General features: G+C 50.4%; 1 protein-coding gene across 1 annotated transcript; it reads left to right on the top strand.

Moving 5' to 3' along the window:
* Positions 1-1,080: 1,080 nt before the first annotated feature.
* Positions 1,081-26,116, top strand: TFRC (transferrin receptor). Its single transcript, XM_048501072.1, has 17 exons — positions 1,081-1,312; positions 2,798-3,020; positions 3,130-3,270; positions 4,218-4,317; positions 4,825-4,947; positions 6,406-6,504; positions 7,005-7,144; positions 9,227-9,399; positions 10,875-10,994; positions 11,817-11,902; positions 14,052-14,115; positions 14,798-14,865; positions 17,239-17,282; positions 19,280-19,361; positions 20,447-20,683; positions 23,410-23,550; positions 24,605-26,116. Exons 5-17 carry the CDS (start codon positions 4,876-4,878, stop codon positions 24,839-24,841), a joined length of 1,563 nt encoding a protein of 520 aa, XP_048357029.1. The 5' UTR covers positions 1,081-1,312; positions 2,798-3,020; positions 3,130-3,270; positions 4,218-4,317; positions 4,825-4,875; the 3' UTR covers positions 24,842-26,116.

Raw genomic sequence — 26,116 nt, forward strand, 5'->3', positions numbered from 1 at the left:
CAACCTTCCTAATGCCGTGACCCTTTAATACTGTTCCTCATGTTGTGGTGACCCCCAACCCCAACATTTATCCATTTTACAGATGGAGAACACTGATGCAGAGAGTCTGAGGCGACCCCTGTGAAAGGGCCGTTCGACCCCCAAAGGGGTCCCGACCCCCCGGTTGAGAACCACTGTACTAGATGACTTTGGGTTAGTTCAGTGGTTCCCAAACTTATTTGGCCTACCGCCCCCTTTCCAGAAAAAATATGTGCCAAGCCCCCCTGGAAATTAATTTTTAAAAAGTTTTTAATAGCAATTAAACAGAAAGATATATGTATTAATGTGTTTCTATCTGTAGCCACTCACCGCTCCCCTGGATGCGGCTGCAGCACCCACCAGGGACTGGTGGCTCCACTTCTTTGGGAATCACTGGGTTAGTTGAACACTTTTAGCCTAATCTGCCTCCTTGGCTGGTGGTGTGGGTGAAATGGAAGACATGAGGCCAGCTGTGATGAGAAAGGCAGGACAGAAATGAAGCACGCGCTTCAAGAGAGGCAGCAGCTCTTGAAATAAAACTGGAATGGAGCGTGGCCGTCTCTTCCTGGCTGCCGCTCGCTTAGAAGTAAGTTCATCTACATTTTTAAACAGCCACAGGCTTATTTTTTTTCTGACCAGGGGACAGGACTTTTCTCACTGCTATTAGTAGTTCTCTCTGTCAGCTGACTTACGGACGGAAGTGTTGTCTTCGGCCCCCGCCTAAGATTGCTGTTGAACAAGAACTTTTGACGGGCTTTGTGGCAGATGTCACATGCTTTGCATATTTCTTGTGCTCTTAGCAATCGGTGGGGGGGCGGGGAGCACGGAGGAGAGCTGATATTATAACTTGTAGCAGGATGTTTTGAGCAACTGCTCCCAAGCTGTGTGGAAGTTGCTTGAAGTGAAGTGCTAATAGAGGGGCAGCTGGATCGCTTTTTGTTCTTGAAAGCATCGCCTTGCCTTCTTTGGCTTGAGGTCTAGTGAGCCCACGCGTTTACCAAAGCGTGAAAGCGGCTCTGATTTAGCCTGGACTGACTCCTTTCTCTCCCCTGCTGATTTGGAGGGGAGCCCCTCTACCATTACACCCTCGGGTTCCAGTCTGGCTCGGCAGCCAGGACGGGGACAACAGCCAACGTGGAGATGAAAGCTTTCACTGCGAGAGAGATGAGGAAGGAGGCTAAAGCGGATCCTCCTCCTGCACCGCGTTCCTTACCCAGACAATAAGGCCAATGGAACAGCAATGCGTCACCTTTGCGGCTGGTCTGCTGCTCAGCAGTAGCCCTTGTTCTTTTCGGTAAGATTGGCGGGCAGGGTCTGAATAAACTTAATTCACCCAGTGAGTAAGAGGGGGAGACTTGAGCAAAAGCTTGCATCTTTATGGGAGTTCACAAGGGTCACGCTTGCATGTAGAAAGTATCAAAGAGAGTCTCAGGACTACTAAAAATGTATTCTAGAAGACTTCAAGAATTTGGATTTATATCCCCCCTGTAAGGGGACTCAAAGGGGCTTACAAGCTCCTTTCCCCTCCCCCCACAAGAAACACCCTGTGAGGTGGGTGGGGCTGAAAGAGCTCCAAAGAACTGTGACTCGCCTAAGGTCACCCAGCTGGCTTGTGTTGGAGTGCACAGGCTAATTTGGTTCATCGGATAAGCCCCCACAGCTCAAGTGGCAGATTGGGGAATCAAACCCAGTTCCTCCAGATCAGAGTGCACCTTCTCTTAACCACTGCACTATTCTGGCTCTCTACTGCTCATCGTCGTCTTGCATCCAGCCCGTTTCCAGTCAGACCCTGGCTGCTGGTGTAATTGTACCCCCATGGTCATAGAGAGATGTACTGTAGAAGTGAGAGATACCTGGTGGGTTATTGGTGTTCCAAAGTGGGTAGAGCTCTAGGTCTCCTGGAAGGTCCCATTACCTCTCTTTAATGATGGTGGCTTTCCTTCAGTGGTGGGGAAAGGTACCATCTATGGCAGTGATGGCGAACCTTTTTGAGACCGAGTGCCCAAATTGCAACCCAAACCCGACTTATTTATCGCATGAAGGAGTGCCAACCACGGCGAATTTAACCTGAATGCTGAGGGTTTCAGTGTGAGAAAAATTGGTTAGCTCCCACTCTTCCTCCGCCCCACCCACTCGAGGCAAGTAGCGGAACAGAGTCTGCTGAAGCCTCCAGCAAGGGTCCTTCCATGCACACTGCTCTGTGCCTCCCTAGCACATCTTCTGCCTCCCTCTCGCCCCGGGCAGCAGCCACCTTGCAGACATAGGCACCAGGCCATCGCCGGCTGGAGGTCACTCCCCTGCTTTCACCGTGGGAGTGCGTGCACATTGTGTTCAGTGGCCCAGGCCAGCCTAGAGGTGTGTATGTGTATGGTGGGGGTGATTTTCCACCCCCCACACGACAAACTCTGTGCGTACGTGCCCACAGAGGGCTCCGAGTGCCACCTCTGGCACCCGTGCCATAGGTTCGCCACCACTGATCTATGTTGACCTAGCAGGGTTTTCAAGGCACAAGACAAACAAGTGATTTGCTTTTCTCTGCATAGCAACCCTGGACTTTTTTTGGTGGCCTTGCTTAGCTTCTGAGCTCGGATGAGATGGGGCTGGCCGGGCCGACCATACTGCTACAGGGCCAAGAATTGGCCTATCCTTCATCGAAGTTTAATTTGAGTGTGATCTGTCGCTTCGTTCTACAGTTTTCGGCGTGATGCTTCAGTTTCCCGCGTCAGTCACTTCCCTAATAAAACCGACACTTTCATCTGTTGTGCAAAACCTCTTTTAGGGTTCCTGATCGGCTACTTGAGCGTCCGTGCACGGATGCCAGCACCGAAGGCGTGCGTGAACGGTCTTGAGCCGTGTAAGGATTGCCGCCAGATGTGCGCCTAATCTCGATGAGGCGAAGCACCTGTTTATTATCCAGCAGAGGAACCTGTGCTGTACTGGGGGGAACTCCAAAAGAAATTATCCGAGAAGTTTGTCGGCGTCAGCTTCCAAGATAAAATCAGGTGGGACTCTGCAAAGAGCCCCTCACAGCCCTGGCTTAGGGGGACGGGGGTTGCAGGGAGGGTAGCGACTGTAAGTGGTAGCTGACAGCACACAATCCTCCATTTCCAGGAGGGTCTCTGCTCCTTCTCACGAGGCAGGCTCAGCTGGAGACGAGGATTTGGTCAACTACCTCCACAGTGAGTTTAACAACTACAAGCTGGACAAAGTCTGGAACGACGAGCACTTTGTGAGACTGCAGGTCCCCGGCAGGTAGGTGCCGCGCCTCATCCTAAAAGCAATGGTCATTTGGGGTCCTTCCGAAAACAGATTGGCTGTTGTGGATTTTCTGGGCTGAGCAGACATGGCCTGGTAGCATCTTCTCCCTCATTTAAAGTGACCTTTAATAGTAACCGTGATAGGGTGTGGTCTTAAAAAGTCAGGCATTCTCTAAAATTAGACTTGCATCCTTATCCTATTCTGGGATAGGAAGTACACCCTGGAATATCTGCTTTATATGCCAGTGTGTGTGTATGAGGATAAGAGCTCGTGTATCTAATCTGGAGGAACCAGGTTTGATTCCCAGCTCTGCCGCCTGAGCTGTGGAGGCTTATTTGGGGGATTCAGATTAGCCTGGGAACTCCCACACGGGCCAGCTGGGTGACCCTGGGCTAGTCACAGCTTCTCGGAGCTCTCTCAGCCCCACCTACCTCACAGGGTGTTTGTTGTGAGGGGGGAAGGGCAAGGAGATTGTCAGCCCCTTTGAGTCTCCTGCAGGAGAGGAAGAAGAAGAAGAGTTTGGATTTATATCCCCCTTTTCTCTCCTGCAGGAGACTCAAAGGGGCTGACAATCTCCTTGCCCTTCCCCCCTCACAACAAACACCCTGTGAGGTGGGTGGGGCTGAGAGAGCTCCGAGAAGCTGTGACTAGCCCAAGGTCACCCAGCTGGCGTGTGTGGGAGTGCACAGGCTGATCTGAATTCCCCAGATAAGCCTCCACAGCTCAGGCGGCAAAGCGGGGAATCAAACCCGGTTCCTCCAGATTAGATACACGAGTTCTTAACCTCCTACGCCACTGCTGCTCCTTAGAACTGGAGATTTTCTTCAAGACCCACAATCAGAGGCGCATGTCTGAGAAGCCCCTTAGTGTTCTGTCGTGGGAGGGGGCGTTTCAAATGCTGTTGGAGAATATCCGTGTAACACCAGTGTCTCTACCTCCAGCTCCCCAAATGTCATTTCGGTGGAAATCCCCGGTGGGAGGAAAGAAACGCTTGACGCATCAAAGGCTTACGTGGCATACAGTGCAAACGGGACCGTCGCGGTAAGTTGGCTTGGCGTGTCTTGACCGCTCTGGTGGTGACGTAAGAGGCCAATGTGGCATCTCAGGTCTCACATCTCAGGTTTGCCTGGCAGGGTGGGCAATGAAGGGGGTAAAGCACCAAACTCCTTTCTGTACCTTCATCTTGGTGCCCTCTGCAAGTGTCGGAAGGGACAGACATATTGTGTCCTACGGTGTCTCTCCAGCAGAGGTGGGATCCAACCAGTTCTCACCACTTCTCTAGAAGTGGTTACTAATTTTTTCTGAGTGCCGAGAAGGGGTTACTAAAGCAACCTCCCTGCCCAATAGGGACTGGAGGTGTGTGTGTGCGGCGGCGCCACTGTTTGAATCCCACCACCATCGGAACCTGTTATTAAAATTTTTGGATCCCACCACTGCTCTCCAGGTTTGGGTATCCAGAAGGGTGGTCCAGAATGCCAGTAGCCTCAGACCAGGAACGCTCTTGGCTCTATCTAGTTACTGTGATCCAATCATACTTTTCTCTCACAGGGCAAACCAGTTTATGCCAATTTTGGCTCCAGTGAAGATTTTACCGCTCTGATGGAGAAAAAGATCAACCTGAACGGGACCATGATCATCACGAGAGCCGGAAAGATTACTTTCGCTGAGAAGGTAAGAGTGGTTTGCGTGTCTTCAGAAATGTCTGGGGATTGAAAATGCCATGTTGGCAATATTCACAGGGGACTGGAAGGAGCAGCAGCGGTGTAGGAGGTTAAGAGGTCGTGTATCTAATCTGGAGGAACCGGGTTTGATTCCCAGCTCTGCCGCCTGAGCTGTGGAGGCTTATCCAGGGAATTCAGACTAGGCTGTGCACTCCCACACATGCCAGCTGGGTGACCTTGGGCTAGTCACAGCTTCTCGGAGCTCTCTCAGCCCCACCCACCTCACAGGGTGTTTGTTGTGAGAGGGGAAGGGCAAGGAGATTGTCAGCCCCTTTGAGTCTCCTGCAGGAGAGAAAGGGGGGATATAAATCCAAACTCTTCTTCTTCTTCTATAAATGCAGTGGGTTAGCAAAATGCTCGAGGGGGACAGGAAAACCTCAAATAAATTATGGAGAGAACGGGCCAAATGCTTTCACACGCCAGGCTTGGGTTCTAGACTGTTTCTTGAAGAATGTGATTTTTGGTTGCTTCTGATCAGACCCGACGCCCCCAACCTTTTTGAGCCTGTGGAACTTTGAAACAGCGTGGCAGGCGTAGTCACTAAGTGGCTTCTACACAATAGTTGCCGCAGCTTACCTTCAGTTGCACAATGAAGTTCCTCAAGTTGGGGAGGTGGCTGCTGCCAAGGCCAAGTGTTTAGAAATCTGCACAGCCAGTCAGAAAACACTTGGTGGGCATCAGAAAAGATGTCGGCGGCACAGTGGCGCCCATGGGAGTCAATAAGAACTTTGTCTTCCTGGTGGGCATAGCTGGCGCAGGGTTTCTGGTTTCTTTGCCAGAATTCCCAACCAAGTCTCCAAATTATTATTATTATTTGGGTGCTGTGTGGTTTCCGGGCTGTATGGCCATGCTCTAGCAGCATTCTCTCCTGACGTTTCGCCTGCATCTGTGGCTGGCATCTTCAGTGGATCATCTGAAGATCCTCTGAAGATGCCAGCCACAGATGCAGGTGAGATTGCAGGTGAGAGAGAATGCTGCTAGAACACGGCCATACAGCCCGGAAACCACACAGCACCCAAGTGATTCCGGCCGTGAAAGCCTTTGACAATTTTATTATTATTATTATTATTATTATTATTATTATTATTATTATTATTATTATTATTATTATTATTTTATTTTATTTTATTTTATTTTATTTTATTTTATTTTATTTTATTTTTATTATTATTATTATTATTATTATTATTATTATTATTATTATTATTATTATTATTATTTAGATTTAGATTTATAGGCCGCCTCACCCCCAAAGGGCTTGAGGCGGCTCACAATACAGCTGTTCCAATAACAGCACATAAAATACATAACTAAAACTAACCACATTAAAACAAATTTCGAAAGCAGCAATTTCTTAAAATTTAAATAACAAAGTTAAGAGCAAGACAAAATTAAATGCCTGTTCTAGGTGGCCAACGCCCAGAAGCAGGGTGCTGTCGGAGTCTTGATATTCCCTTCCCCAGCTGACTACAGAGGTCTACGGGACGACGTGGCGCAGTTTGGACATGTAAGTATCTGCCGCCTCTCCTGAGTGAACACAGGTTCTGCATTACGCTGCAAGATGGGCCAGCTGTTCCAGGTGCGCTCAAGAAACAAAAGCGGAATTTTTGGCCTTCCACCTGAATTGGGGTTTCCAGCTCCAAGATGGAGATTCCTGGAGATTTTGGGTGTGGATTTGGGTTTTGGGGAGGAACCCTAGTGAAGTATAATGCCGTAGAGCAGGGGTCTGCAACCTGTGGCTCTCCAGCCTGGCAGGGGCTGATGGGATTTGTAGTCCGTGAACATCTGGAGAGCCGCAGGTTGCAGACCTCTGCCATAGAGTCTACTCTCCAAAGCAGCTGACTTCTCTAGGGGGACTGACCTGTGTTGTTTGGAGATCAGTTGTAATTCTGGGAGGTCTCTCGCCCCTAATCTGAGTAAATGCAACCATAACGCAGACCACCTCGCGATGGTAAACTTCTACTGCTGTTCGCTGTGCATGTAACTGTAGGTTTTTTCCTTTGGCAGGCTCATCTCGGGACTGGCGACCCTTTCACTCCGGGATTTCCTTCTTTCAACCATACCCAGTTTCCGCCGGTTGCATCCTCGGGCCTGCCGCGCATTCCTGTGCAGAGCATCTCTGGCTCTGCTGCAACTAAGCTGTTCAGGTAACAGTTATTACCCTTTCCCAAAGCTAGATGGACGTGCTCTGTGGCTGCGCTTGGGAATAATCAGTGCTGGCGAATGGGCTTCCATTGCATCATAAGCATAAGCATTTTTATTGTCAATGTGCACGCACAACGAAATTTACAGCAGCATTCCTCGATGCCCACAATTTCAGACTCATGCCCCACCCTCACTTTCCCTTCCTCCACCCATCCCTACACAGCCCCAAACACATCAACACGAAGCCGCAGAGTTCAGCATAGCCACAGCTCTAGAGTAGAAGCTGTCTCTAAGCCTCTTTGTCCTAGTTTTGATAGACCTGTATCGTCTGCCGGATGGTAACAGTTCAAAAAGAGAGTGTGCTGGATGAGACGGGTCTCTCAGAATATTCTGGGCTTTCTTTAGGCTTCGGGAATTATAGAGTTCTTCCAAGGAGGGGGGAGGGCAGCCGATAATCCTCTGTGCAGTAGTGATCACTCTTTGGAGCGCCTTCCTATCTGCCACTGTGCAACTGGAGAACCACACACAAATGCAGTAGGTGAAGACACTCTCTATAGCACAGCGGTAAAAGGACACCAGGAGTTTTCCATTCAGTTGTTGTTTACTTAACATAAGTTGATTGGCACTCTCCACGAAGAAATTAATTTGTGATAAACGGGCGCGGGACGGAGTCCCCGTGGTAAGCGCTCTGCTGCAAAGGCGAACCTCCGACAATTTTGGGCCTTCTTTAGGCTTCGGGAATTATAGAGTTCTTCCAAGGAGGGGAGAGGGCAGCCGATCATCCTCTGTGCAGGAGTGATCACTGCCTTGCCGTGAGGCCAGCTTCAAATTGCTGAGTTGCCGGAGCCTTCCTGGTGGAGAAGGGGCTGTGTGTATGTGGATTGGAGAGCTCCTCCACCAGGAAACCTTCATAAGGTGAAGTTTGCATGTTGTTGGGGGGGGGGGGGGCGTGACGTAGCAGCCAGTGTGCTGTCCTTGTGCATCCGAGGAAGCTTTTCACAAAGAGAGTTCAGATCTTACCAACACCCCTCACATCTGAATTGGCCATGAATCGTTTTGTTGCACCTTTGCCGTGATTAAAAAAATATGACTTAATTGCACTTAACTGGATCTCTGTGTGTGAGTAACATTTTTTGCACAGTTAACAGTGATTTTGATGGTGTGTTCCTGCATGGCAGGGGGTTGGACTTAATGGCCCTTGGGGTCTCTTCCAACTTTTATGATTCTAAATAAGTTTTTTTTAAAAAAAGACTTGAGCTGACTTGCAAGAGAGGCAGAGCAAGACAGAGGTGTCAGAGTGCTTCCCTGCTCCCAAGATGCACTTGGTAATGTGCTCAAATCACTAAACAACTGAAATCTGTAACGATTAGCCAGTGTCGAGAGCCAGCATGCTGCAGTGGCTAGACAGGAAACATGGATCCCAGGAAACCATGATTTGGACCCCCACTTCTACTGTGGCTGCTTGCTGGCCAACTTTGAGTCCTTGGATAGATTTATGGAGGAGAAGTCGATTTATGGCTACCAATCTTGATCCTCTTTGATCTGAGATTGCAAATGCCTTAACAGACCAGGTGATCGGGAGCAACAGCCACAGAAGGCCATTGCTTTCACATCCTGCACGTGAGCTCCCAAAGGCACCTGGTGGGCCACTGCGAGGAGCAGAGGGCTGGACTAGATGGACTCTGGTCTGGTCCAACTGGCTTGTTCTTATGTTCCCATACTGTCAGCTTGGCCTACCTCACAAGGTTAGAATCACAGAGTTGGAAGAGACTACCAGGGCTATCAAGTGGTGTTGTGGCAGAACGAAGAAGGGCAGAGCAATGTTCCAAGTGCTGCTTTTGAGTCTCAATCGGGGAGGAGAGCTGATATAAATAAATGCAAATGCCTTAGCTGCAGATTGTCTGAATGGGGGCTACATCTTAAGCCTCCTGAACCGCTGCCTGCCATGCTCACCTCCATAGCGCACTTTTAGCCGTTCTCCCTCTGCTCTGAAGAATAGTAAACTGTCCTGAGTGGTAACTGCAGGAGAAGGGGGGGGGGAGCACGGTCAAGACAGGGTTTTTACACATGGGCTTTGCTTTCAGCCTCATGAAAGGGTTAGCCTGTCCACCCGGGTGGAGCGGCACGTTCAGCGCTGACTGCAAGCTGGACTCAGGAGATGCCGATGGGGTTAGTGTGACCCTCCAAGTCAACAATGCGCTCGTCGAGAGGAGAATCCTGAATGTCTTTGGAGTCGTCAAAGGTTTTGAGGAACCAGGTAAGCCCTGAGCTGCTTCAGCTGTGAATGAGGGGTGTGTGCGAATGGTGCCATGCTATTGGACCAGGCGTAGAGCTATAAGGCCAGCATTTGAGCTGTCAAAGTCCTGTAATTCTCAAATGAGTTAGACCTGGCACCAGTGGTGTAGGGATCATTAGAAAAGGAATTGAGAATAAAACTGCAAAGATTGTCATGCCCTTATATAAAGCCGTGGTACGATCGCACTTGGAGTACTGTGTCCAGTTCTGGTCGCCACATCTCAAAAAGGATAAAACTGCAAAGATTGTCATGCCCTTATATAAAGCCGTGGTACGACCGCACTTGGAGTACTGTGTCCAGTTCTGGTCGCCACATCTCAAAAAGGATATCGAAGAGATAGAAAAAGGGCAGAGAAGGGCAACGAGGATGATGGAGGGACTGGAGCCCCTTCCTTATGAGGAGAGGCTGCAGCGTTTGGGACTCTTTAGTTTGGAGAGGAGACGTCTGAGGGGGGATATGATTGAAGTCTATAGAATTATGCATGGGGTAGAAAGTGTTGACAGAGAGAAATTTTTCTCTCTTTCTCACAATACTAGAACCAGGGGGCATACACTGAAAATGCTGGGGGGAAGAATTAGGACTAATAAAAGGAAACGCTTCTTCACACAACGTGTGATTGGTGTTTGGAATATGCTGCCACAGAAGGTGGTGATGGCCACTAACCTGGATAGCTTTAAAAGGGGCTTGGGCAGATTTATGGAGGAGAAGTCAATCTATGGCTCCCAATCTTGATCCTCCTTGATCTGAGGTTGCAAATGCCTTAGCAGACCAGGTGCTCGGGAGCAGCAGCAGCCGCAGAAGGCCATTGCTTTCACATCCTGCCTGTGAGCTCCCAAAGGCACCTGGTGGGCCACTGTGAGTAGCAGAGAGCTGGACTAGATGGACTCTGGTCTGATCCAGCTGGCTTGTTCTTATGTTCTTAGGGAGGGAACGGCACCCGGGTCAAAATGGCGCGCGCCCCCTTGGCGCGTGCTAAGAAGCAAGAATACAGCACCTTTTCAGAGGCCCGAACATGTTCTAAAATGAAGATGGAAATGCCTCAGCACCTGTATGTTGTGCAGGGAGGGGCGAGGGGTAGCATGTGGCAGAGGGAGATGGATCCCAGCAAATCATCTGGAAGCTTTGGAGTCATGTGAGCACTCCTTTGTAGACCTTGAAGCCATGGCACCGGCTGGGTCTAGCAGGGGTGTCCAACTCAGACACTTCAGATGTTCACGGACTACAATTCCCATCAGCCCCTGCTGGCATGGCCTGTTGGGCTAATGGGAAATTTTAATCCACGAACATCTGAAGCCCCAGAGTTGGACACCCCTGGTCTAGAGCCTCCAGCTGAAAACAGGGAAGGACATGTCCGCGGCGCACAAGACTGTGCCCTCAATTTAGCACACCAGAATGCCTGATTTGCGTTCTTAACCCCGTTGACCTTTCTGTTGCAGACCAGTATGTTGTAATTGGAGCCCAGCGTGATTCCTGGGGGCCTGGGGTGGCAAAGGCTGGGGTGGGGACTGCCCTACTGCTGCAGCTCGCCCGTACGGTCTCGGAGCTAGTGAAAAACGGTAAGTGTCTTGTCAACCTGTTCTCCAACTACATTATTAATCACATGCGAGCGTGGAATTATGGCAGCATATCTTCGTCTGCTGATTAATCCCACCCAGAGGAGAGCCTTGGCTACTGCAAGATGTAATGTGCTGCCATCAGCTTTGCTGGTGGGAAGATTTAAGAATATGGAACGTGCTAAAAGAGTTTGTTCATGTGATAGGACTACGGTTGAAACACTTGGCCATTCTCTGTTTCTGTGCCCTAAATACTATAAGATACGCATGAAATACATGAATTCCATTCTCTTGCAATGTTCTCAGTGGCATGAGTGTTATAAGATACCCAATCTCCCGAACAGCTCTGATGGGCTCTTTTGTGAAACTGTTGCAAATTTTATACTGGAAATTAGTAATTTTAACTGCACTTCTTCACCTTGCTTTGTTTTAAAATTTTGTCCTGTTTTGTATGCCAATAAAGGCTGGTGTTGTGGTAAGTGTCTTGCCCTGAGTTGCCGTAGTGACATTTTTTTATCCTGCTCTGTGTGTGTCTGCAAAGTGCTGTTAAGTCATATCTGACTTAACGACAACCCCATGGGATTTTCAAGACGAGAGACGATTGAGAGGTGGCTTGCCATTGCTTGTCTCCATGTGGGCTAAGAGAGCTCGGAGAGAACCGCGATTGGCTTGAGGTCACCCAGCAGGCTTCATGTGCGGGAATGGGGAATTGGGCGCAGTTCTCCAGTTGACAGTCTGCTGTTCTTAACTGCTACGCCGACACTGATGCCTTCTACAGTTCTGTACCTGCAAGCATTATTTATACTCCTTTCTTCCATCTTTCAGACGGCTATAAGCCTCGGCGGAGCCTCGTGTTTGCTAGCTGGAGCGCTGGTGAATTTGGAGCGGTCGGTGTCACAGAATGGCTGGAGGCAAGTAGGTCTTGGCAACTGAGATCTAACTGGCATCAGCCCTCTCCAAGGGGTACCACTGCCAGGGCCCGGGGGTCGTGATGAGGTCCATTGCTGCTGACCCCCACCCACGCCCCTTTCCTGGCCACCTGTCTGTATCCCCTTCCCCATCTGTTTGTTTGAAGTGCTCCAGCACTTGTGTTCACAGCTGCCCGGCCTCATTGGGGAAAGGTGTACGGTGCGCAGAGGCTTTGTGGCTGTGCAGCGCTCCCAGCGGTATGCATCAGTTGTGGAAAGAGGGTGCAGGAAACATAAGAACGTAAGAACAAGCCAGCTGGATCAGACCAGAGTCCATCTAGTCCAGCTCTCTGCTACTCGCAGTGGCCCACCAGGTGCTTTTGGGAGCTCACGTGCAGGAGGTGAAAGCAATGGCCTTCTGCGGCTGTTGCTCCCAAGCACCTGGTCTGTTAAGGCATTTGCAACCTCAGATCAAGGAGGATCAAGATTGGTAGCCATAAATCGACTTCTTCTCCATAAATCTGTCCAAGCCCCTTTTAAAGCTATCCAGGTTAGTGGCCATCACCACCTCCTGTGGCAGCATATTCCAAACACCAACCACACGTTACGTGAAGAAGTGTTTCCTTTTATTAGTCCTAATTCTTCCCCCCCAGCATTTTCAATGAATGCCCCCTGGTTCTAGTATTGTGAGAAAGAGAGAAAAATTTCTCTCTGTCAACATTTTCTACCCCATGCCTAATCTTATAAACTTCAATCATATCCCCCCTCAGACGCCTCCTCTCCAAACGAAAGAGTCCCAAACGCTGCAGCCTCTCCTCATAAGGAAGGTGCTCCAGTCCCTCCATCATCCTCGTTGCCCTTCTCTGCCCTTTTTCTATCTCTTCGATATCCTTTTTGAGATGTGGCGACCAGAACTGAACACAGGACTCCAAGTGCGGTCGCACCATGGCTTTATATAAGGGCATGACAATCCTTGCAGTTTTATTCTCAATTCCTTTCCTAATTATTCTCAATTCCTTTCCTAATTAAACTTAGCAAGGGCAGTGAAGAGGGGCTTTCAAATGGGAGAAGGTGGGGGGCACACAGGTGGGAGTGGTGGAGATGTACAAAACGGTGCTTGTCAATGGGCAAATGGGGGCCTCTGCATGCTGTTTCCCAAGGCCCCTCCAAACATGGTATCTTAGAACCATAGAGATGGAAGAGACCCCAAGGGCCATCCAGTCCAACCCCCTGCCATGCAGGACACACAATCAAAGCACTCCTGACAGATGGCCAACCAGCCTCTCTTTAAAAACCTCCAAAGAAGGAGACTCCGCCACACTCCGAGGTAGTGAATTCCAATGTCAAACAGCCCTGACCGTCATGAAGTTCTTCCTGATGTTTAGGTGGAATCTCGTTTCCTGCACCTTGAATCCATGACTCTGTGTCCTAGCCTCTGGAGCAGCAGAAAACAAGCTTGCTCCCTCTTCGAAACGGCATCCCTTCAGATATCTAAACTTGGCTATCATGTCCCCCCTTAACCTTCTCCCAGACAATACAACACAACAACCTTTATTAGGCATATTAAAATAGGCTCCAGAGCATTACAGACATTTCTGAGGTACAAATCAAAAGTACATTCAAAACACAGACAGATAAACTGTATCTAGCATTGGACGTTACTTAGAAAATTCTGTCGCTTGTAAAATAAATTTTGCTACTTTTTCCAACCCTTCTCCCAGACCAGCCATTCTCAACCAGGGTTCCCTGGTACCCTGGGGTGCCGTGAGCATGTCCCAGGGGCACCACGGCAACACTACCACCACCACCCCCGCCTCATTTTTATGGTGTCTCCCACCGGCGCCAGCAAGGACATGGAGCTGGCCCATGGGGCAGGGCCTGCCCCAAGGTCAGCAGCCACCCCCAGTGCTTCCCTTCACCCTGGGAGGGGAAGGTGGGGTGTGTGGCAAGCAGGGGCAATGGGAGGGGAAGGTGGAGGGTGGCGGCAGGGGTACCGTGAGATATGAAGAGTGAGGTCAAGGGTACCCTGACCTCGAAAAGGTTGGGAAACACTGTCCCAGACTGAACATCCCCAATGGAATTTGCCTTGTCTTTGAGTATCACTGTTCATGGACGGCTGACCTGCTCCTGTGTTCTCTCTCTCTCTGCTCAGGGCTATGCTGCCACGCTGCACCTGAAAGCTTTTGCATACATCAATTTGGATTCAGCAGTGACAGGTGAGGGGTGAGGGGTCGTCTCTGTCAGACAGTGCCGTGTTTCAAATCAGAGCTTGACCAAAAGGCAAAATATAGTAGTTTGAGATTCAGTCCCTGCCACCTTCAGGGCTCGGAAAGATGCGGGAAGCTGCTGCCAGTCAGAGTAGGCAAGACCGAACCCAGCTTGGTGCCAGCATGGCGTGCCGGTTAAGAGCGGGTGCATTCTAATCTGGATAACCAGGTTTGATTCCCTGCTCTGCCTCTTGGACTGTGGAGGCTTATCTGGGGAACCAGATTAGCTTGTGCACTCCGACACACGCCAGGTGTGCGACCTTGGGCTAGTCACAGTTCTTTGGAGCTCTCTCAGCCCCATCCCACCTCATAGGGTGTTTGCTGTGAGAGGGGAAGGAGATGGTAAGCCCCTTTGAGTCTCCTTGCAGGAGAGAAAGGGGGGATATAAATCCAAACTCCTCTTTTTCATTGTGGGCTGTGTGTGGGTCCAGAATGCCCGACTGGCTCTCGGGAGGATAACTGTCTGCAAAGCACAGCCTGCCTAATCCGAGGGGGGGCTTGCTTCCTAGTCGCGTAAGACTTCCAGCACTTGATTCAGAAATGGCGGCAGGGTTCTCTGGGTTGCGTCTCTCTCAGCCTGTTTCTGCTGCCGGAGCCTCTTGAACTGATGTTTCCGATCTGCAACCCGCAGGTTCACGTGACTTCAGATTCTCTTCCAGCCCCATGTTGAAACAGCTCCTCAAAGAAGTAGTCAGCAACGTGAGTAGCGTTTTATTTGCTCTCGCCGCGGGTTCTAGCTACCTTTAAATCCAAAACTCCAGGGGCCCACTTCTTGTGCGGGCTGTAGTGGTTACGAGTGTCAGACTAGTACCTTGGTGGCGAACCCATGGCACTACAATTCCCATCAGCCCCTGCCACCACAGCAATTGGCCATGGTGGCAGGGGCTGATGGGAATTGTAGTCCATGAACATCTGGAGAGCTGCAGGTTGCAGACCCCGAAAGGGTTCATTCAACCACTGCTTGAAGGCTGCCAGAGAGGAGGAACTCGCCACCTCCTGAATTACCCTTAACTGAACCTAATGGAAGTGACTTTGGTCAAGTGGGGTTTAATTGAAATAAATAGCTAACTCAGCATGCACCACCTACATGTGATGCCATGTAGCGTTCTCAACGCGTTCTGTGGCTTGGACAGTTTTGCCCTTCATAGCTCTGTAACTGTATATACACAGAGCCACACGCTCAGTGTGTCCCTGAGAAGTGGCAGCTACAGAATCGTAGAATTGGAAGAGACTCCAAGGGCCTTCAGGTCCAACCCCCTGCCATTCAGGAACACACCATCAAAGCACTCCTGTCAGATGGCCATCCAGCCTCTCTCTAAAAACCTCCAAAGACCAGGTGCTCGGGAGCAGCAGCAGCAGAAGGCCTTTGTTTTCACATCCTGCATGCGAGCTCCCAAAGGCATCTGGTGGGCCCCTGCAAGTAACAAAGTCCTGGACTAGATGGACTCTGGTCTGATCCAGCAGGCTAGTTCTTATATTCTTAAAGGAGGAGACTCCACCACACTCTGAGGTTGTGCATTCCACTGTTGAACAGCCTGAGAACATAAGAACATAAGAACAAGCCAGCTGGATCAGACCAGAGTCCATCTAGTCCAGCTCTCTGCTACTCGCAGTGGCCCACCAGGTGCCTTTGGGAGCTCACGTGCAGGAGGTGAAGGCAATGGCCTTCTGCTGCTGCTGCTGCTCCCAAGCACCTGGACTGTTAAGGCATTTGCAATCTCAGATCAAAGAGGATCAAGATTGGTAGCCATAAATCGACTTCTCCTCCATAAATCTGTCCAAGCCCCTTTTAAAGCTATCCAGGTTAGTGGCCATCACCACCTCCTGTGGCAGCATATTCCAAACACCAATCACACGTTGTGTGAAGAAATGTTTCCTTTTATTAGTCCTAATTCTTCCCCCCAGCATTTTCAATGGATGCCCCCTGGTTCTAGTATTGTGAGAAAGAGAGAAAAATTTCTCTGTGTCAACATTTTCTACCCCATGCATAATTTTATAGACTTCAATCATATAGACTTCAACAGCCCTGCTGTTCAACAGTGGACTGTACTACCTCGGAGTGTGGTGGAGTCTCCTCCTTTGGAAGTTTTTAAAGGGAGGCGGGATGGCCATCTGTCAGGAGTGTTTTGGTTATGTGTAGCATTAGGACTCTGCAGATGGTGGGCTTGAGCAAGTGCATTGTAGACCTTCGCTTCCAGAGAGCATCGGTGCTTTCCAGAAGCCCCAAAGCTGCTTCTTGGGAAAGTTGTTGACCTGATCGCCTAATTTAGGATGGAGATTCAAGGTGCCCCAAGAATCAAAAGACAGTTTAGGCCAGTGGTGGCGGACCTTTGGCACTCCAGATGTTATGGACTACAATTCCCATCAGCCCCTGCCAGCATGGCCAATTGGCAGGGGCTGATGGGAATTGTAGTCCATAACATCTGGAGTGCCAAAGGTTCGCCATCACGGGTGTAGGCAGTTACAGAAAGTCTGACATCATAGCAGAAACCATTACATTTGCATACGGCCAATGTCTATTAATCAAGACAAGCAGAACTGATTGAAAAGAATCTCACTACAGACTCTGCTTTCTCCCAGTTGGACAGCTGCCCGGAGCGGCAGGAGTGAAAGCAGACTCTAACACAGAAGTGATAAACAATAACTATACAAGGACGAGAGCAGACTGTGTCTCTAGCGAGAAACAGTGTCCCTTGGAGCACCCGCAGAAGGAATTTTCTGTTGTGCATTAAAGTCTGTCAACATTTAAACATTCTGCAAGTTTACCCCAAAACTCTGGCATTAGACAAACCTCCAGGAAGCAACGGTGAACTGAAAACAAGCCCGGTTAAGCACATAGTTGAACTACAAACCGTTTCTTTATGTCAATCATGCCTAATTTTATCCCCCTCCCCCCCTTCCCATTTTCTTTATCAGACTGGCCCTTGGCTGTTGTGGGTTTTCTGGGCTTCTTGGCCAACTGTCCCCTTTTTGGAATTGCTTTAGAGGCATTTGTGTCCTGCCTGGCCTAGAAGAGTCTCAGTAAAGCTTCAAAGCTGTTTGGTGATGTCCCTGTTTTACCTCCTCTTCTAGGTGAAAGTGCCCTTCAGTCTTGGTAACACATTGGCCGTTAAAGAGTAAGTATCACGACTTCTCTGTTTGGAAGGTTAGCGATCCACTGCGACGCTTCACTTTTCCTGCTTGTAGAGGAGATTAATATTTAATCGTGGCCTTATGTCAGGAGTAAAAGCCTTTCAGCTTGAGCTGAGGAATAGGAGCAGAACATGCGCGCTCTCTCTTGTAAAAAAAACTCAGGTTAAACATGATAGTATAACTCACTTGGGGGGTGGGTTTCTCTGTTTCTATGGTATACGTGTATCCCTGCCCACTGCATGACCTCCAGAATAAAGGGTGGTGGGGAAGGGCTGTCCAGTCACGGCTAACGTACGGCAGCCCCGTAGGCTTTTCAAGGCAAGATATAAACAACTGTGGTTTTCCATTGCCCAACTCCTAGCAAGAACCCTGGGCTCCCTTGGTGGGTTCCCATTCAAGTACTAACTAGGACCCACCCTGCTTGGGTTCTGAGATCTGACAAGGTCAAGCTGGCCTGGGGTATTATTATTATTTATTATATTTATAAGCCGCCCTCCCCTGGAGGACTCAGGGCGGCAAACAACAGACAATAAAGCACAATAAAATCAGTAGTATCAAACTATAAAAATAATTAAGAACAGCTCTATATATTAAAACCCAACCCCATTAAATGCAGCGTTCTAACATCAAATATATCGATGGCGTCCCACTAATAAATCCCCTGAAAGGAAAAGGGGAAAGAGAGGGGCGGTAGATCAACAGATGTTATAGAGAAAAGAGGGGAGGGGGGGAGCCATCAGCGGCCGGACCCCCCAAAGGCCCGGTGGAACAGCTCTGTCTTGCAGGCCCTGCGAAAATCATTTAGATCCCGCAGGGCCCGCGTAGCTGGAGACAGAGCGTTCCACCAGGCAGGGGCCAGAGCTGTAAAAGCTCTGGCCCAGATGGAGGCCAGCCGCGTCATTGAGGGACCAGGGGTCACCAGTAGGTTGGCCTCTGCTGAACGCAGAGGCCGAGTTGGGACATATGGGGCAAGACAGTCCCGCAGGTACGGAGGTCTCAGGCTCCGAGTCAGAGCCAAATAATTGCGTGCTGTCAAATCACAGACAACCTAGGGCGGTCCCGTGGGGTTTTCAAGGCAAGGGAGATTCATTCATTCATTTATTTATTTTTATTTAGACTTTTATACCGCCCCATCCCCAAGGGGCTCCGGGCGGTGTGCAACATAGAATCTCAATACAACATAAATATAATTAAAAACCTTTAAAAACAGCAGTAAAAATAACAAGAGGTGTCCGATAAACCCTAATTTTAAATCCTCCCCAGGAGGGAGGGAGCGGCGAGTCCCGTTTGGTGGAAAAAGCCTAGATATTAAGAGCTAAGGGGTGGGGGTGGGGGCACCTGTCAGCGACTGGACACTCCAAAAGCCCGGCGGAACAACTCCGTCTTACAGGCCCTGCGGAACTCGCTAAGGTCCTGCAGGGCCTGGACAGCTGGAGGAAGGGCGTTCCACCAGGCTGGGGCCAGAGCCGTAAAGGCCCTGGCCCGCGTGGAGGCCAGCCGCATCATTGAGGGGCCAGGGGCCACCAATAGATTGGCCTCAACCGAGCCGAGAGGCCGTGTAGGGACATATGGGGTGATGCGGTCTCAAAGGTACGAGGGTCCCAGGCCACGTAAGATTCAGAGGTGGGTTCACCGTTGTCTGCTTTGCGTCGCAACCCTGGACTTCCTTGTCCATCTTCCATCCAACCCTGCTTAGTTTCCAAGATCTGATGAAGTCAGATTATCCTAGGCCAATTGGCCATGCTGGAAGGGGCTGATGGGAATTGTAGCCATGCTGGAAGGGGCTGATGGGAATTGTAGCCATGCTGGAAGGGGCTGATGGGAATTGTAGTCCATAACATCTGGAATGCCAAAGGTTCGCCACCACGGCCCTAGGCCATCCAGACCAGTGCTCCAAACTGGAGTTGGGGCATTCTTTTCAGCATCCGAATATCAGAAATGCCAAGTGTGGCCGTTAAAATGCATGTATGTGTTTCCGCAGGGTTCCCTTTCGCATGGACAACCCGGCCTTTCCCTTCCTGGCGTATTCGGGAATCCCGGCCATTTCATTCCGCTTCACTGATGTAAGTGTTTACTGCACTTGGGCTCTGCTGTCACTTATGGTAAGGTCGAGAGCTGGACCACTCACGCTGCTGGATGGGAGCTGGCAAACTAGGGCAGGTTGCTTCGTTTCCTTTGGCCGGGGGGAAGTAATTAAGCATAAGCATTTTATTTATTGTCAATGTGCACGCACAACGAAATTTACAGCAGCTTTCCTCGATGCACACAATGTCAGACTCATACCCCATCCTCCCTTTCCCCTTCCTCCACCCATCCCTACACAGCCCCAAACACATCAACACGAAGCCGCGGAGTTCAGCTTTGCCACAGCTCTAGAGTAGAAGCTGTCTCTGAGCCTCTTTGTCCTAGTTTTCATAGACCTGTCTCGTCTGCCAGATGGCAACAGTTCCAAAAGAGAGTGTGCCGGATGAGACGGGTCCCTCAGAATATTCTGGGCTTTCTTTAGGCTTCGGGAATTATAGAGTTCTTCCCAGGAGGGGAGAGGGCAGCCGATAATCCTCTGTGCAGGAGTGATCACCCTTTGGAGCGCCTTCCTATCTGCCACTGGGCAACTGGAGTACCATACACAGATGCATAGGTTAAGACACTCTCTATAGGACACCAGGAGTTGATAACTCCCATCCAGGAGCACTCCCTAACTGTGGGTGAGCAGAACAGGTCTCTGGTCCAAAACCCTCTTGTAGGTGGCTCAGTAGTTCAGTGGTGGCGAACCTTTGGCACTCCAGACGTTATGGACTACATCAGCTGGCCATGCTGGCAGGGGCTGATGGGAATTGTAGTCCACAACATCTGGAGTGCCAAAGGTTCTCCACCACAGCAGTAGTAGAACAGGGGCTTTGGACTGTGCAAAGGGCAATCTCCCTAAACTGCCCTGGACTGAATCGGCCCATCGGACTGGATTGTCCACTCAGACTGACAGCCGCTCTACTGGGGTCCAGGCGGAGGTCTTTCCCATCACCCGAGGCCTCGGCCTTTCCTCTGACGCTGCAGAAAACAAGCTTGCCCGCTTTGTGAATCCGCAGCAGCACAGCAAATGTGCCGTCAGTGGTGTCTGTGAGCCAGCTTCTAAAGTGGTCCTTCTTTCCAGACGGGCGGCGTAGAGTATCCCCACCTCAGCACGAAAGAGGACACGCTGGACAAGCTGATCAGCTACTTCGGCTCGGAGGACCAGCTGGACGCCACCATGCGCACCGCCGCTGAGATCGCTGGCCGCATGGCCGTCAGGATGACGCACGACCACGAATTGTACCTGGACTTCAACAGCTACGACGAAAGCCTTCTCGATTTCGTACACAAACTGATGCCGTACAAAAGGAACCTCCGGGTGAGCAACGAGTGGCTGAATTTAAGTAAAATAAGCACAAGCATTTTATTGTCATTGTGCACGCACAACGAAATTTACAGCAGCATTCCTCGATGCACACAATTACAGACTCAGACCCCATCCTCACATTCCCCTTCCTCCACCCATCCCTACACAGCCCCAAACACTAGAACCAGGGGGCATTCATTGAAAATGCTGGGGGGAAGAATTAGGACTAATAAAAGGAAACACTTCTTCACACAATGTGTGATTGGTGTTTGGAATATGCTGCCACGGGAGGTGATGATGGCCACTCACCTGGATAGCTTTAAAAGGGGCTTGGACAGATTTGTGGAGGAGAAGTCAATTTATGGCTACCAATCTTGATCCTCTTTGATCTGAGATTGCAAATGCCTTAACAGACCAGGTGCTCAGGAGCAGCAGCTGCAGAAGGCCATTGCTTTCACCTCCTCCATGTGAGCTCCCAAAGGCACCTGGTGGGCCACTGCGAGTAGCAGAGAGCTGGACTAGATGGACTCTTTCTTATGTTCTTAACACATCAACACGAAGCCACGGAGTTCAGCATCGCCACAGCTCTAGAGTAGAAGCTGTCTCTAAGCCTCTTTGTCCTAGTTTTTATAGACCTGTATTGTCTGCCAGATGGTAACAGGTCAAAAAGAGAGTGTGCTGGATGAGATGAGTCCAGTGCCACTTCCAAAGACTAAAAATAATCAATCTCAGGAGCTGCTGGACTTTTGGGGATGCTGTAAGATCAACATGGCAGTCGCAGAAGAACTTAACTGTTGCTTCGCCCCAGTGTTTTCCTAGAGCAGGGGGTCTGCAAACTACAGCTCTCCATCTGTTCATGGCCAAGTGGCCATGCTGGCAGGGGCCCGTGGGAATTGTAGTCCATGAACATCTGGAGAGCCGTAGTTTACAGACCTCTGGCCTGCAAAGATGCCGTCATGGTATCTGAAACAGCTTCTTGCCACATGGTTTCCCGGGGCAGGTGGCTCTTCCTGGGAAAACGAAATATCCATAGGAAAATGCTTTTCTATCTGTCCAGCTTCCCTTTTTGCTAGGAACAAGCTGAAACTGAATCCATCTTAGACTGATGTTGGTTGGGAAGCTGATATTCTGGAACACAGGTGTCAAACTCGCAGCCCTCCAGATGTTATGGACTACAGTTCCCATCATCCCCTGGCAGCATGGTGAGTTTGACACCTGTGTTCTAGAGCATCCTCCTGTCCAAGTGTGAAATAGGCATTTAGAGGAAGAGACAGAAATTCAGGCTTGCTTGTACTGTGGCTTATTTGGGCAGGTTTGATATTAATCCAAATTGGCTATTATTTCTGGCAATGCTTGGGAGAAATGCAAAGGAATGAGTGAAGGGTAAAAAACCGTATTCACAGCAGTAATAAAACGTTTTGAAAGCATTTTAAGTCACATGACAAGTGTTATAACAGTTATTAAACATTTTGAAAGCATTTTGAAAATGTCCAAAATTTTAATCTCTGCTGTGTGCTGTGACACATTGCTGTGCTCAGATTAGTGAGTTAAGACTTGTTCTGTGTGATGGTGGCTTTGAGATGAGCTGGTGCAAAAAATCGTTCTTTGGTTGTAGTGGGGGAGGGTGGTTGCCCATGGGCTCTCCCCGCAAAACTCAGATTTTGCCCCGGGCTCAATTGTTCTTAGCTACAGCTCTGGGGCACAGCCACTGTGGCACATATATTGTGTGGGCACATACATTGAATACGTGAACAACACTTGTACACATGAATCTGCCTTCTCCTGAATTAGACCCTTGGTCAGTTGGCAACAGTGTTGTCTGCTCAGACCGGCAGCATCACTCTAGGGCAGTGGTGGCGAACCTATAGCACGGGTGCCAAAAGTGGCACTCAGAGCCCTCTCTGTGGGCACACACAAACAGAGTCCCCAAACAACATCTAGGCTGGCCTGGGCCGCTGGGCTCGATTATTAGCATTAAACCTAAGACCTAGTTTTGGGGAAGCAGTGTAGGTAACCCTGTTAAGCGCTGTTAAACCCCACTGATTTTCATGTGAAGAACTAAAGCGCGATCCTTTACCTGGGGGTAAACTCAGTTGCTGGCAATGGGGCTTGCTTCTGAGTAAACACTCCTAGGGTCGTGATTCACCCGTTGGAAGAGTTGCACGGTTGCTTCAAAGCACCACCAAGCTTACTCCTGAGTAACGCACGCCTCGGAGCCAACCGTTTTTTCTAAACGAAAACCTCAGTATTCAGGTTAAATTGCCATGTTGACACTTTGCGATAAATAAGTGGGTTTTGGGTTGCAGTTTTGGCACTCCGTCTTGAAAAGGTTCGCCATCACTGCTCTAGGGCAGGGGTCTGCAACCTGCGGCTCTCCAGATGTTCATGGACTACAATTCCCACCAGCCAATTGGCCATGCTGGCAGGGGCTGATGGGAATTGTAGTCCATGAACATCTGGAGAGCCGCAGGTTGCAGACCCCTGCTCTAGGGTCTGAGACCGAGGTCTTTCACGTCACCTGTTTCTTTTCACTGGAGATCCCGGGGATTGAACCGGGACCTTGTGTATGCCAAGCAGACGCTGTTGCACTGTGCCTCAGTGCTGCTTCCGCATTGGCTTGCAGAACCTGGAGGCGGAGCTTCTGGGCCTCTGAAATATTCCTGGTTGAAGAACGAACAGGAGGCGTAAAACCTCAGCAGGGCGCCGTTGACGTATCCCGTATTTTCTTTCTTGCGCAGAACATGGGGCTGAACCTCCAGTGGCTCTTGGTGGCCCGCGGGGACTTCAGCCGTGCGACCGACGCCCTGAGGAACGCTGTCCGAAACACTGACCTGACCAACAAGGTCGCCTGCCGGGCGTTGAACGACCGGATCATGAAAGTGAGTCCCCATTGGAGGAGGCGGGGCCCAAATTGGGTGGTTCCACAGGAGTCCACTTACCCTGTGCCCAGGGGTGGGATTCAAATCATTTAACAACTGGTTGTTTACAAGCACCATTTTAACTACCGGTTGTACCAACGTGATGCGAACTGGTGGAATCCCACCACTGCCTGCGCCCCTCACCTTCCACACATGAATCTGCCTTGTACTGGAACAGGCCCTCAGTCTAACAAGTTTGGTGTTGCCTACTCTGACTGGCAGCCGCTCTCCAGGGTCTCAGGCAGAGAAGGGCCTTTCCGCTTCCGCCTGTTCCTTTCCATCTGGAGATCCCGATGATTGAACTTGGGGCCTTCTGCATGCCAAGCGGCGGTTCTTCCACTGAGCCCCTCCCCCTCCCATCCTCCCAGCGCAATCCTGAGCTTCATGACTACATGAAGCCAAACTGCCCAGATCCAGAGGTGGGACCCAGCAGGTTCTCACAGGTTCCCGAGAGTAGGTTACTAATTATCTGTGTGTGCCGAGAGGGGGTTACTAATGGGTGATTTTGCCACGTGGTTTTTGCCTTAGTTACGCCCCTCCTCTCAGCAGTAGCGCGCAGAACTTGACGCAGTCTAGCAGGAGGTGCACCGGCGTGCGTGGCAGCCTGCGCCTGCGTGCATTCGTTTCCCGCCCAAGGACCGGCGCAGTGGCTGCGTCCTTGCCACAGCCCTGCCCAGGAATGCCCCGCCTCCGGAATGCCCGGCCAGGCCCCCGTCGTGCCCCGCCCAGCCCCATTGGCGCTACGCCACAGTTTGAATCCCACCACCATGGGAACCTGTTACTAAAATGTTTGGATCCCACCACTGCCCAGATCCCTGTTAACGATTGCAGCTTATGTCAGTGTTGGCTGTTCTCTGGATTCTTGAAACCTCTCAAACTTAGCATAGTCTTCCCAGTCAAGTGGCTGGAGACCAGAACACACTGTGAGCAAGTTTGATGGCAATTGTTGTCGTCTCCTGGCGCTTCCTGGAGGCCCCTGGTGTGGCTGAGACCGTTGTGCTCCTTTGCTGTCCAGGTGGAATCCCACTTCCTTTCCCCGTACGTCTCTCCAATGGACGCTCCTCTCCGGCACATCTTCTTCGGCTCCGGCTCCCACACTCTCCAGGCCCTGCGGCTGAACATCCTCAAGACCAACAGAAGTGCCCTTGAGGAAGACCTGTTGAGGAAGCAGCTTGCTCTGGCCACGTGGACAATCCAGGGGGCCGCCAACGCACTCTCGGGTGACATCTGGGACATAGACAATGACTTTTGAGAACGCCAAGCACTTGATTCAGAAGTACCAGTTGACAGGGAGACCCCTGCCCCACCTTCCCCGTAGCACAGAACAAATTCCTCTTAGACCTCCCCCCCTGAGGATTGGTAGAAGCCCAGATTAAAATGTAGAGCCGTTCCAGGTGACATGAAATGAGACTCCCCCCCTCCCCCGTTCCCTCTCAATGCACTGCCCTAGCTAGGGATTTGGCAAGAGGTCCTTTGAATGTTGAGTTTATCAGAGCCTCCTTCAAGTTGAAGGGAAGAATTGGCAAAGCAGCCCCTTAGCAGATCTCAAAGTGGCCTCTTCAAACCACCTTGCACGAGTGAAGAACAATAGTGGAAGTTACGCTTGAGAAAGCAGAAGGTGAATCCAGAACGCCCTGCAAAGTGCTGATCCCTAGCTTGGGTCGAAGGGGGGGGGGTCTTCTAGAGCTCTCTCAACCACCTGTTGAGGTCGCTCTTGTCATTGGGTTGCTCCTGTGTGGGCCAGCTCCACCTTCTGCTTCCGCAAGGGGGAAGGGATCACCCCAGACGGGGGCTTCCTTTCTCGTTCCTCAGACTGACAGCGGCGGTGCCTCGACGGCCGCCTTGCGCTAGTTCAAAAGCTAACCGGGTATCCCGTTTCTGGTTTTGGCGAGCCTTCGGAGTTGTACTCCGCCCCTAGTTCGGGAGTCTCCTTTGCTCGCCAAAACGCGGCTCTTGCTGGGACGACCCTGAGGTATTTATTTGTTTATTTATCAGTGGCAGTGTTCACTATAAATGGTGTTTGTTTGTTTTTTCTACTGAGTATAATTATCGGAAGCAGTGACTTCCATAATTATGACAGTTATACTGTCGTTTTTTTGATAAAGCAGCATCTGCTAGTACAATTCATTGCGGTACTGGAACTTTTGACCTTTCGGCCTTCAGCGGCAGCCTCGATTGGAGCCCAGAAGGCTGCTTTTTAGGGGGCAGTCCGTGGGGCAGAAGCCCATGGGGAGCTGGGCTTTTTCGGCTGTCGTCCATGAAACGATGGGGAAAAATGAGCCCCAAGGTGCGTCTTCTGTCTTGACATCGCGAAAGACTAGAAGCCGATTCTTTCTCCCAGTTTCTTCCCGAGGATGGTGTTGATTCTCTTCTCGTTGGGCTGACGTCAGCCGCTGCAGGCTTGTGCTAACCTTACACTTGAACCAGAAATGGCAGCTTTCTATTCAAAACTTCCAGTACCATGATGTGCTGCAACAGGGGCGGCCAACCTATGGTGCTCCAGATGTTCATGGACTACAATTCCCAT

This window comes from Sphaerodactylus townsendi, linkage group LG06 (assembly GCF_021028975.2).
Source record: "Sphaerodactylus townsendi isolate TG3544 linkage group LG06, MPM_Stown_v2.3, whole genome shotgun sequence".
NCBI classification, from domain to species: domain Eukaryota; kingdom Metazoa; phylum Chordata; class Lepidosauria; order Squamata; family Sphaerodactylidae; genus Sphaerodactylus; species Sphaerodactylus townsendi.